The sequence below is a fragment of the Alosa sapidissima genome, chromosome 2 (assembly GCF_018492685.1).
Source record: "Alosa sapidissima isolate fAloSap1 chromosome 2, fAloSap1.pri, whole genome shotgun sequence".
In the NCBI taxonomy this organism is placed as follows: Eukaryota; Metazoa; Chordata; class Actinopteri; order Clupeiformes; family Clupeidae; genus Alosa; species Alosa sapidissima.
This window is the reverse complement of record NC_055958.1, coordinates 44,198,368-44,210,571: the sequence shown is the minus strand read 5'-3', so window position 1 is coordinate 44,210,571 and position 12,204 is coordinate 44,198,368. Positions and strand designations below refer to the sequence as shown.

The window sequence follows — 12,204 nt, the reverse complement described above, 5'->3', positions numbered from 1 at the left end:
TTTCTCAAGTGCTTTTAACACCATCGAACCCTTCAGACTGGGAGACAAGCTCTTGCAGATGGATGTGGACGCTCACCTGGTAACCTGGATTACAGATTACCTGACCGAGCGACCACAGTTCGTCAGACTGAAGAACTGCCTCTCTGACACTGTTATCAGCAGCACCGGAGCGCCACAGGGAACTGTGCTCTCTCCAGTCCTGTTCACCCTGTACACATCTGACTTCTGCTACAACACCGAGTCATGCCACATGCAGAAGTTTTCTGATGATACTGCAATTGTGGGGTGTATCAGGAGTACAGGAGCCTGGTGGAGGACTTTGTGCAATGGTGCAAACTCAATCACCTTCAACACTTCAAAGACCAAGGAGATGGTGGTGGATTTCCGCAGGTCTAAGCCCGCTCTGCTACCAGTCTCCATTGATGGGGTCAATGTGGAGGTGGTAAGCACCTACAAGTATCTGGGTCTCCACCTGGACAATAAACTGGATTGGTCAGCCAACACTGATGCACTCTACAAGAAAGGACAGAGCAGGCTGTACTTCCTGAGGAGGCTGCGGTCTTCAATGTGTGCAGCAAGCTCCTCAGGATGTGTTTTACCAGTCTGTTGTGGCCAGCGCCCTCTTCTATGCAGTGGTATGCTGGGGAGGAAGCACAAAGAAGAAGGATGCTGGGCGACTTGACAGGCTGGTAAGGAAGGCTGGCTCTGTAGTGGGAGCTGAACTGGAGTGCATCACTTCAATATCTGACAAAAGGACCCTAAACAAACTGATTAACATCTTGGACAATGAATGTCATCCACTCAACAGCACTATCAAAAAGCAAAAGAGCTTGATCAGCTGAAAGGCTGAGGAAGTCATTTGTTCCTAGGGCCATTGAACTGTTCAATGCCTCACTAAAGGGAAGAGGAGAGATAAACTTCTCTGCTTAGTCTGTCTGCCTCTCCACCCTCTCCATGTTTGAGTACTGACTGCCCACTACTGCTTTACTAGTGCTGGGCGGTATGACCAAAAATGTATATCACGGTATTTTTCAATAATTATACTTTTTTGAAAATTATACAATTTAAAATAAAACCTCTCTGCTAATATGCTTACTCTGTCAAATAGGCCTATCAGAAACATGCCTTATTGTTATTGTGTGGTTTACATGACGTTAGTGGTAGGCTAACGTTAACTTCATGTGGATGTGGATGTCTTCTTGTTAGCCTGCCATGATCTTCGGTTCGGTTCGGTAGGCAAAACATTAACAAAAAAGTTTGTTTTGGAGCACTGATGACAGTCAGGATCATTTCTAACTAGCCAGCTAGTATTGCTCAGTGCATGTCTATAACATGCTTTACTTGCTACCTGGATCATTTCAGCGAATATTCTTGAGATGAATGATAAGAACATTAAACTTCACTGTGTTCGGTGGGTTGCTAACTAACGACATCACCTACTAGCCAGCTAGTTACAGCCATATGGTTACAGCTGTTGAACAATCTCAATAGAATTTTCGTGACGGTAAATCCCTTTCAATGCAGTATCCCGTAAGTGCAATGTTGTTTGGAACTGTAGAAGAGGTATAAAAATAGCATTTTGTAGCGGCGAAATAATATGCCCTTCTCACTTCCACGCTAACGAGCTTTGACTAAAAACGGTAACATCGAACTTTCTCAAAACACATCCGAATGACATGATTTGGATGTCAACTCAACGTATATATTCCCAATCATCCGTAAATCGATCTAAAGTGCATTTCATAATAACATTGATAATTCCTTTAAGGGTCATACTTTAGGGGAAAAACTTAAGGTGTTTTGCGTTTACCCTCACTATGCCTGGCATTGGCACCATGCGTGCGTGTGAAGAAAGTCCTGTCTGAAACACTGTCGCGTTGCGCAGTGTTCCAAACGTTGTGTAATCAAATACACCGGTATGGCGGTATATTAAAAATTCATATCATAACGAAAATATACACCGGTATACGGTGTGAACCGGTATACCGCCCAGCACTATGTTTTACTACTGTTTTACTAATGTCCACAGCCTAATGTTTTCACTACTGTTTTACTGCTACACTGTTTTTCATGCTATATTAGCACACATGATCAATGGCTGCGGTCAGGCTTCTGCTACAATACTGAATGAATGAATGGCTATAACCCTATTTCCTCAACCTGTTCTTGCACTGAAATAGTTTTTTTTTATTTTACCTTGTCTACATTATACTTTACTCTCCTATTTGTCCATATTATTTATGCTGGTCTCTAGACCTTACTCTTGCACTGTTGGACTAATGTTGGACTACTTTTTGCACCTTCACCATGACACTCACTCTCTTGAGCACCTTGCCATGCACACATAAGTAAAGGACTAATGTTGGACTACTTTTTGCACCTTCACCATGACACTCACTCCCTTTAGCACCTTACTAGTCCCGGCCCTGTCACTACAAGCGTGATGCTTGATCACGCTCAAGCACATTAGACTGATATGAAATACTTATATTGTGATACAGTTTTCAGCCATATGGCCCAGCCCTAATATAAACACACACACATGGTGTGTATTCCATGGTCACTGTTATCCTGGCATCTTTCAGTTTTCAGCCATATGGCCCAGCCCTAATATAAACACACACACACACACACATTGTGTCTTGGACAAGACCCTAAGATCATATGAACAGTATATAACTTGCTCTACAACGCAGAGGAAGACCACCTTAGATCTCTGCTATGGCTCAGTAAATGGGGCCTACAGATCCATGGCCATGCCACCCCTTGGTGCCTCCTACCACAATAGTATCTATCTGATGCCTGTGTACAAACCCGCTTTCAGACGCCTTGAGCGCGAGGAGAAAACCATACAACTCTTGACAGAAGACAGTATTTCCTCTCTACAGGGGTGTCTGGAATGTACGGACTGGAATTGTTTTTATGACGCTTGTAGTGACATTAATGAACTCACAGAAACAATGTCTGCCTATATCAAATATTGTGTTGATTTGGTTATTCCATCCAAAAAGGTGGTCATTTACCCTAATAATAAGCCATGGGTAACAAAGGAACTAACAAGTGTTATCAACAGGAAAAAAAAGACATTCTATTCAGGGGACCTGGTAGAGAAAAAAGCTGTCTCAAGAGAAGTCAAAAATGAAATAAGGAAAGCAAAAATACAGTATAGGAATAAAATTGAAAATCAATATAATAGTGGGGATCTAAAAGCAGCCTGGCAAGGTATTAAAACTATGGCAGCCATTAATCAGCCTGTAAGCAGAACAGGGCAACCAATAACATTGAATGGTATAGACAACGGCGATTTGCCAAATACTTTTAGCCAATTCTTCTGCAGGTTTGAAAGGTCCTTCCCAGATGGTATAGTCACATTGAGAGAGACGTTAACGCCCCAGAGAGGGATAGAAATTCAGACAAAAGTCACAACTCTACTTAAAAACACAAAAATAGGAAAGGCTGCTGGCCCTGACGCCATCTGTGGGCGTACACTGTGCTATTGCGCCGAGCAGCTTAATGAGGCCTTCACATGTATCTTTCAAAAATGTGCTGACAGTGGGGATATACCTGACTTATGGAAAACATCAACAGTAATACCCATCCCCAAAACAAAATCTCCTAAAGACCTTAATGAATTCAGAACAATTGCACTAACTTCCCTGATAATGAAGTGCTTTGAAAAGATCCTCAAGGACACAATCATCTCCCTAACTGTAGACAAACTAGATCCACTACAATTTGCCTATAAAGCGGGCAAGGGTGTAGAGGATGCAAAACTCTTCATTCTTGACAGGGTGTATAAACATCTAGAGAAACCTGCATCACACGCAAGACTTTTATTTGCTGACTTCAGTTCAGCTTTTAACAAAATGCAGCCTCACATTCTGATTGAACGATTAGCCTCATATTTTAAGCTACCCGAGCAGATTTTATTACTAGTTTTACATTTTTTAACAAACAGAAGGCAGCAGGTCTATGTAAATGGAAACATGTCCTCTGTCATTGTATCCAACACAGGCTCTCCCCAGGGTTGCGTGCTGTCCCCCCTGCTTTTCATATTATACACTGACAACTGCAGGTCATCTTGGGAAAACAGCTACTTGGTGAAGTTTTCAGACGACTCAGCCCTGTTGTCTCTTCTCCAGGGCAACCAATCTGACCACAACAGAGCCCTTACGGAATTTGTCAGATGGTGCGATGACAGCTTCCTTGACCTAAATGTGTCTAAAACTAAAGAATTAATCATAGACTTTAGGAAGCACAGTGAGGAACCAAAACCGAGTGTAATACACAATGAAGATTTTCAAATAGTCCAAACATAAGTACTTAGGCACAGTGTTTGACCCACAACTGAAATTCAGTGAGAACACTGACAGCATTATTAAGAGAGCAAACCAAAGAATATACTTACTAAGGAAGCTTAACTCTTTTGGTGTCTGTAAACAAATTCTATGTACATTTTATCAAGCCTTCATTGAGAGTCTATTGACATTTTCTTTCATATGTTGGTTTAATGGACTGTCTGTGAAGGACAAAAAGAGCTTGAGCGACATTGTCAAAGTATGCTAAAAAATTACTGCTTCCCAGTTAGAAGATCTCTGTTCTCTCTGGAAAACACGGGGGGTTCAGAAAGCAGAAAGAATATCTTGCCAACCAAATCATGTACTCAGTAATGAATTGGTTATCATGCAGTCAGGTCGGCGGTACCATGAGCCAATACCTAAAACTAACCGCTATGCCCACTCATTCATTCCCTCTGCTATTAGATTGTTAAATGAACATCATATAAGACTGTTAAAAGGATGCACATAACTACAACAATACTGGTTCTTGGACTCTGCTGCTCTGTTCCGTCACTGGTAGGCGAAGTGTGTGTGTGTGTGTGTGTGTGTGGCTGTAGATAGGTGATATATGACTGCTGCAGTACTTACTTATTTATTTGTCTACTTACTTTTTTTTAACATTGCATACATTTATATAGTGTATGCTAATGCACTCTTTAACTTTTAACCCCTTAATGGATGGGTTGGCTATAAACCGTATTGCCCCTCGGGGACTAATAAAGATATCTGAACTGAACTGAACTGAACACACACACACGGTGTGTACTCCATGGTCACTGTTATCTTATAATAATAATAATAATAATAATAATAATAATAATAATAATAAGCTTTATTTGTATAGCACCTTTCATACACATAATGCAGCTCAAAGTGCTTTACATTTGAAGCATGTAACACAATAATAGTCAGTCAGTCATTATCAATCACTTTTCTTTGCTGTTTATGATCTACTCAGCAACATATCAAAAATATAGAAAATGACGTCATAAGACTGGCAGCCTTAACCCTCTTACCCCCCACAAGCACACCATATGGCAACTGTGGCAAGGAAAAACTCCCATATTTCAGGAAGAAACCTTGAGCAGAACCTGACTTAATAGGGGGAGCCCATCTGCTTCTGGCTGGCTGCGCCCTCCAATAGTAGCAGATGTAGAATAATCTGAAAATGTAGTCTACAGGATAAGATGAGTTAACTAAAAGCTTTCCTGTACAGATATGTTTTCAGATCTTTTTAAAAAATATTTACTGAACTCGCCTGCTTGATGTACAGAGGCAGGGTGTTCCATAGTTTGGGGGCATAATGGATAAACGCAGCTTCTCCACTTTGTTTGTGGAGCACTTTGGGTATGATTAACAGATTAGAATTGGATGATCTAAGTTTCCTTTGTGGTTGATAAAATATTAAAAGCTCAGAGATATATGAAGGTGCTATGCCATTCAGAGCTTTGTAAGTAATTAACATAACCTTAAAATCAATTCTATAGGAAATAGGGAGCCAGTGCAGTTCAGCCAACACAGGGGTGATGTGTTCTCTCTTCTTAGTCTTAGTTAAAAGTCTAGCCGCAGAGTTCTGTATGAGTGCCAATTTCTTTAGATGTTTTTTGGGAAGACCAGTGAAAAGTGCATTGCAGTAGTCTAACCTGCTAGTGATAAAGGCGTGAATTAGTTTTTCTGCATCTTGTTGAGTTAAAAAGGGCCGCACTTTGGCAATGTTTCTCAAGTGGAAATAGGCTGTCTGAGTAACTTTACTGATATGGGGCTTAAAACTTAACTCTGCATCTAAGATGACACCGAGGCTTGTTACTTTTGGTTTGACCTGGTGTGCCAAGTTCCCCAGATTACTAAGAATAATATCTCGCTTTAGTTTTGGTCCAACCAGAAGTACCTCTGTTTTGTCATCATTTAGTTTCAAAAAGTTTTTGCTCATCCACTGATTAATGGAGGTTAGGCATGCAGTGAGGGAGCAAAGGCCATCTGGGTTAGTTGGCTCCACAGAAATATACAATTGGGTATCATCTGCGTAGCTGTGGAAGTTTACATTATGCTGACTTATGACGTTTCCCAATGGAAGCATATATAGAGAAAATAGCAGGGGACCAAGGCAGCTCCCCTGGGCCACACCAAAAGGCAAGTCATGTTTTTCAGATACATGATCTTCTAGACTGATATAAAAATCTCTGCCAGTAATGTAGGTTTGAAACCAGTTTAGAGCATTATCAGAGAGACCCACCCACTTCGCAAGGCGGTGAATTAGGATGCTATGATGAATGGTGTCAAATGCCGCACTCAAATCCAGAAGAATAAGGATTGAGACTTTGTTTGAGTCAGTAGCTAGTCTGAGATCATTGACTATTTTTACTAGAGCCGTTTCTGTGCTGTGATTTGATCTAAAACCTGATTGGAATTTTTCAAGGATACTGTTTTCGTTGAGGAAGGTATTTAACTGATTACAAACAACTTTTTCAAGTACTTTGCTCAAAAACGATAGATTTGATATAGGCCTGTAGTTGCTCTTGGCATCTTTCAGTTTTCAGCCATATGGCCCAGCCCTAATATAAACACACACACACACACATAGTGAGCAGGCATAGTGATAATGAGCAGGCATAGTGATAATGAGCAGGCATAGTGATAATGAGCAAGCATAGTGATAATGAGCAGACATAGTGCGCTGGGCCTCTGAAGAAAAGGGACCACTGCTCTACGCTACCACCGCCCCTACCACCACATACGCTTCGCTTCTCGGCCTTTTGGCTAAGATCAAGTCTAGTGTATTACACACACACACACATACACTCTTTCCCACACCTAGGCTTCCCCCTGGCATGGAAGGGGGCCGCTTTCCTCTATGTTCCAAGCACTTACCACTTGCCCAGAACTGACTCAATTGTTTAAAAAACAACACTCACTGATGCACTTATTCTTATTGTACTAGACCTTTTTTTAAATTGTCCTAGAATTGTTCAGAAAATTGCTTTAAAAAGCTTAAACTGTTAGCCATGTTGTTAGTCGCTTTGGTTAAAAATGCATCAGCCAAATGCAATGTGATATGATGCAATGTAATGTGATGTAACATACAACTGGCAGATCTCTCTCAACCTCACATTCAGTGCACTGAACAAGAGACAAACACTGTATACACACACACACACACACACACACAAACAATGATGCTCACCTTCACTCTCCTGATTTCTGATTGGCTGAGCGCTGGTTTGAGTGACTTGTGTAGGGCGTGGCTTTGGCTGCAGGGCAGGGAACAGCTTGGCCACGAGCTGGGAAGGGTGTGTGTGTGTGGGAGTGTGTGTGTGAGCCTCTCTCTCCTCATCATCAGGTTCCGACGAAACCCACTCCACGCCTGTTGCCCCGGCAACCTTCCTCCTCAGCGTCCTCTCTGGCTGTTGTGCATCCTGGGAAATATCTGCCCAAGTGTCGTCATCATCAAACTCCACCTCCACCCTGTCACTCAAAGCCGCAGACCCCTCCTCATGCCCCACCCCTTCTGGCTCCTGATAGGTGCATCTGTCATAGGGGGGTGTGGTCACAGGCAAGCAGTGGCTGTTGGGGGCAACCCGAGTGACCTCTTCATCATCTTCCTCCCCATCCTCCTCCTCTTCGTCACGCATGTGTTCATGACCACCAGGGCCCTCGTCTTCCTCAGCACACAGACTGATGGGCAGCTCAACTGCGCTTGTGTCTGTAGCTCTAGAGGGTGTGTGAGCCGTGCGTGTGTCTGCAGATCTAAAGAGTGTGCCAGCCGTGCGTGTGTGTCCAACGATGGCGAGTGAGTCAGTGGTGTGTGTTTTGACAGTGTTGTGGTCAGTGGTGTGCGTTTTGACAGTGTTGTGGTCAGTGGTGTGCGTTTTGACAGTGTGGTGTGCTTTGATTGGCGTGGAGGAGAGGCGGCGTGTGTTTGTGTGTGTGTGTGTTCCGAGGGCCTGCAAGATGGAGGAGGAGCAAGAGGTGAATGAAAGCTCCTCAGCCGCCACCTCCAGCAACTCAAACTCACCAAGCTCCACCCACTCGCGCTGACGCTCACGCTGCCACACCTCAAATGATGTCTCCATAGCAACGGGAGCGCTGCAGAGAGACTGCGAGTGTGTGTGTGACTCCAGAGTGGGTGACTCCAGAGTGGGTGTGTGTGACGCCAGAGTGGGTGTGTGCGACGCCAGGGTGGGTGTGTGCGACGCCAGGGAGGCGGTCTTGCGCTGGAGGGTTCTGGCGGCAGCGCTGGCGGGTCTGGGCTTGGTTCCTCCGGGTCGTGCAGCTGCAGGCCGGTTCTGGCTGTGGCCTCGTGCGCTGGGTTCCGAGGGTCTGGAGCGGGCCGGTCTTGGCTTGTTCCTCTGTGGTTCCCTCTGCCCTGTCAGCGACTCTCTGGACTCGGGGTGCTTGGCTAGAGGTTCTGCAAAGATCTGTGCGGTGGGTTTTAATGACGTTCTGTTAAACCTCAACAGGCCTTCTCCCTTACGCAGGAATGAGCGTTTAGGCCCCGCCGTCTGGTCCCCCACGGGGTTCTGAAGAGGAACAACAGAAGGGATGTGATTGGCTAAGGTTAAAAAAGCAGGAAAATATACGTGATATATTTTCGTAATAAATTTAAAATATATATTTTCGTTATGATATTAACGACCATACCGGTGTATTTGCATACCGGTGTATTTGATTACACAACGTTGGGATTGTGCGCTGCGCGACTCTGTTTCAATAATGCGCTTCTAGACGACTTCTATGACATGGTGCGACTGCAGGACAACGGGAGTAAACAGTAGAGCTCTGGGGCCGGTTGCACAAAACACCTTAAGTTTTTTAAGCAGTGTTGTAGTACTCGAGTCCAAGTCATGAGCTAAATTTACTTTACGTGACTTGACTTGGACTTGAGCACTGAATGACTCGAACTTAGACTCGTACATTCAGACTATGAGACGAGGACTCGACTTTTTTTTGTATGTCATTAGGCAATAACTGTAATATGTCATTAAAATAGAATACATCACGTCATGTTCCTACAAAACAGACGTTAACTTTAATGGCGCCAAATGCCTGGAGACATGAATGCCCCAAAGGTTGTCAGTTTTGCATTTAATAGTGACTCGACTCGGACTTGACTTGGAATTTTTTTTAATGACTTGGACTTGACTCGGACTTGAACACTGGAGACTCGAACCTGGACTCGGAGTCGAGGCATAGTGACTTGACTACAACACTGCTATTAAGTATGACCCTTAAGGCTTAATTTCTTCTTAGGTAAGGGATTTATTTAAAGGTGTTGCACAGAATAACTTAAATGGTTTCCTTAGTTAAAGAAAAACGTTAAGGGATTTTCCGGCACGAAATTTCTATAGTTTCCACAGAGATTGTTCAACAGCTGTAACTAGCTGGTTAGTAGACGATGCTGTTAGTTAACCCACTGAACACAGTAAAGCCTAATGATCTTATAATTCTTCTTACCTTAAAAAGTATTCACTGAAATTATCCTGGTATAGCCTGGATGCCAGCCGAACTTAGCCCCGCCTACAACATTTGAGGTCGGGAAGTTCGGTCTGGCATTGCTCCGTGGAGCAACTAAACTCGAACCAGAGCTGTTTGGACCAATCAAATTGGGCTTTATGATGATGGACAGGTGAGCAACAGTGCCTCGTCTATCACGTCATCTGAGCAGCTTAGGTTGATTTTGTTTGCAACAAAAACGCTGTGGCTAGAAGCTAGACAGATGACTTCTAAGACCCCATATGGAAAAATGCATATTATTTCCGTGAGGTTTTATCACTAAAAACGATTATTGTTTGTATGTTTGTAGCATCGATGTGAACGGAATTATTTTAACGAAGGAAAGGAAATATCCGTTTTTTCCAAATAGCCTACCCTGCTACGTATAACAAGATATTGACAGCACAATAATTGAGTGTTGCAATTTCGGTTTCGAATCGCATATCGTTACAGCATGTGTGTGTGTGTGTGCGTGTATGTATACATGTGTGTGTGTGTGTGTATATATGTTTGCGTGTGTGTGTGCATGCTTGTGTGTGCAGGGCTGTACAGTGCGTCGCACATGCTACAAAAAAATTAGTTTGTGCAATGGATGACCAACGTAGCACTGGTGCGATACAGTTTTGCTTAAGGAAATACAAGGAAATACAATGCATGCGTGTGAGACTGACAGGGAGGCTACAGCAATCAGTGCAACTGGCTACACCAGATGTGATAACGGCGCGTAGGCTTCGTTAAAAAAAATAGACCCGTTCTGTTTTTGCGTGTTGTGAACGAAGCGCTTCAGTTAGGCTACGCGCCCGGTGTAGGCTCCCTGTGAAACGCTTGTTTATTTATTTGAAGTGCGTATGTATAGGGTACTTCTGTGAGAGGGGAATCGATGTAGGCTACTTTGATTTCAACTTGGTAGTTGCAGTCTACACGATTAAAAAGCATGTCTACTTGTTTGTAGGCTTAGTATCCAAACAATCCAACTCCAAATCAAACAACACCTTGCAAATGGTCCTCGCGGATCGAACAAGTGATAGCTATGTTTAGCCTAAAGCGAAAGTATCTTCCGACCGCAATCCAGTTGCAGTAGGCCTAGATCCCAACCACAATTGATGAAATGCCCTACTTATATTGATGCTACAAAATTTGTGGCTGGTGCTACAACACTTCTGTAGCACCAGTGCTACTTGCAAAAAAAGTTAACGCACAGCCCTGGTGTGCGTGCGTTTCTTTGTGTGTGTGTGTGTGTGTGTGTGTGTGTTTGAACAGACCTTTCCCTTCTGCCTCTCCTGCTCCATCTTCAGCTCTTCTTCCAGAAGTTCCTCAAATGTGTGAGCTCTCCGTCCTACACCAGGCCTTATGGGCCTGCGCACACACACACGCGCACACACACACACACACACACACATTTATAAAGCTCTCAGTCCTTAACCAGGCACGATGGGCCTGCACACACACACACACATTTATAAAGCTCTCAGTCCTTAACCAGGCACGATGGGCTTGCAAACACACACACACACCAGGCACGATGGGCTTGCACACACACACACTAGGCACGATGGGCTTGCAAACACACACACACACCAGGCACGATGGGCTTGCACACACACACACTAGGCACGATGGGCTTGCACACTCACACCAGGCACGATGGGCTTGCACGCACACACACACATCACGCACGATGGGCTTGCACGCACACACACACACCACGCACGATGGGCTTGCACACACACACACCAGGCACGATGGGCCTGCACACACACACACACCAGGCACGATGGGCTTGCACACACACACACGCACGCACGATGGGCTTGCACACACACACGCACGCACGATGGGCTTGCACACACACACACACCAGGCACGATGGGCTTGCACACACACACCAGGCACGATGGGCCTGCACACACACACGCACGCACACACGCACACACACACACACACCAGGCACGGTGGGCTTGCACACACACACCAGGCACGATGGGCTTGCGCGCACACACACACACACACACACCAGGCCTGATGGGCTTGCGCTTGCACACACACACACACACACACACACCAGGCATGAAGGGCTTGCACACACACACACGGCACGATAGGCTTGCACACACACACACACACACACCAGGCACGATGGGCTTGCGCACACACACACACACACGGCACGATGGGCTTGCACACACACACACACACACGGCACGATGGGCTTGCACACACACACCAGGCACGATGGGCTTGCACGCACACGCACACACACACCACGCACGATGGGCTTGCACACACACAAACACACACACACACACCAGGCACGATGGGCCTGCACACACACACCAGGCACGATGGGCTTGCACACACACACACACACACACCA

At 44.7% G+C, this 12,204-nt stretch overlaps 1 protein-coding gene across 1 annotated transcript in view; it reads right to left on the bottom strand.

Moving 5' to 3' along the window:
• cenpj (centromere protein J) overlaps window positions 1-12,204 on the bottom strand; it is a 65,222-nt gene that overhangs the window by 34,046 nt on the left and 18,972 nt on the right. Inside the window, exons 6-7 of the mRNA XM_042084277.1 lie at window positions 11,093-11,186; window positions 7,522-8,857 (exon numbers count right to left, since the gene is read on the bottom strand). Coding sequence (XP_041940211.1) covers window positions 7,522-8,857; window positions 11,093-11,186 — 1,430 coding nt within the window. The remainder of the gene's footprint in view (window positions 1-7,521; window positions 8,858-11,092; window positions 11,187-12,204) is intronic.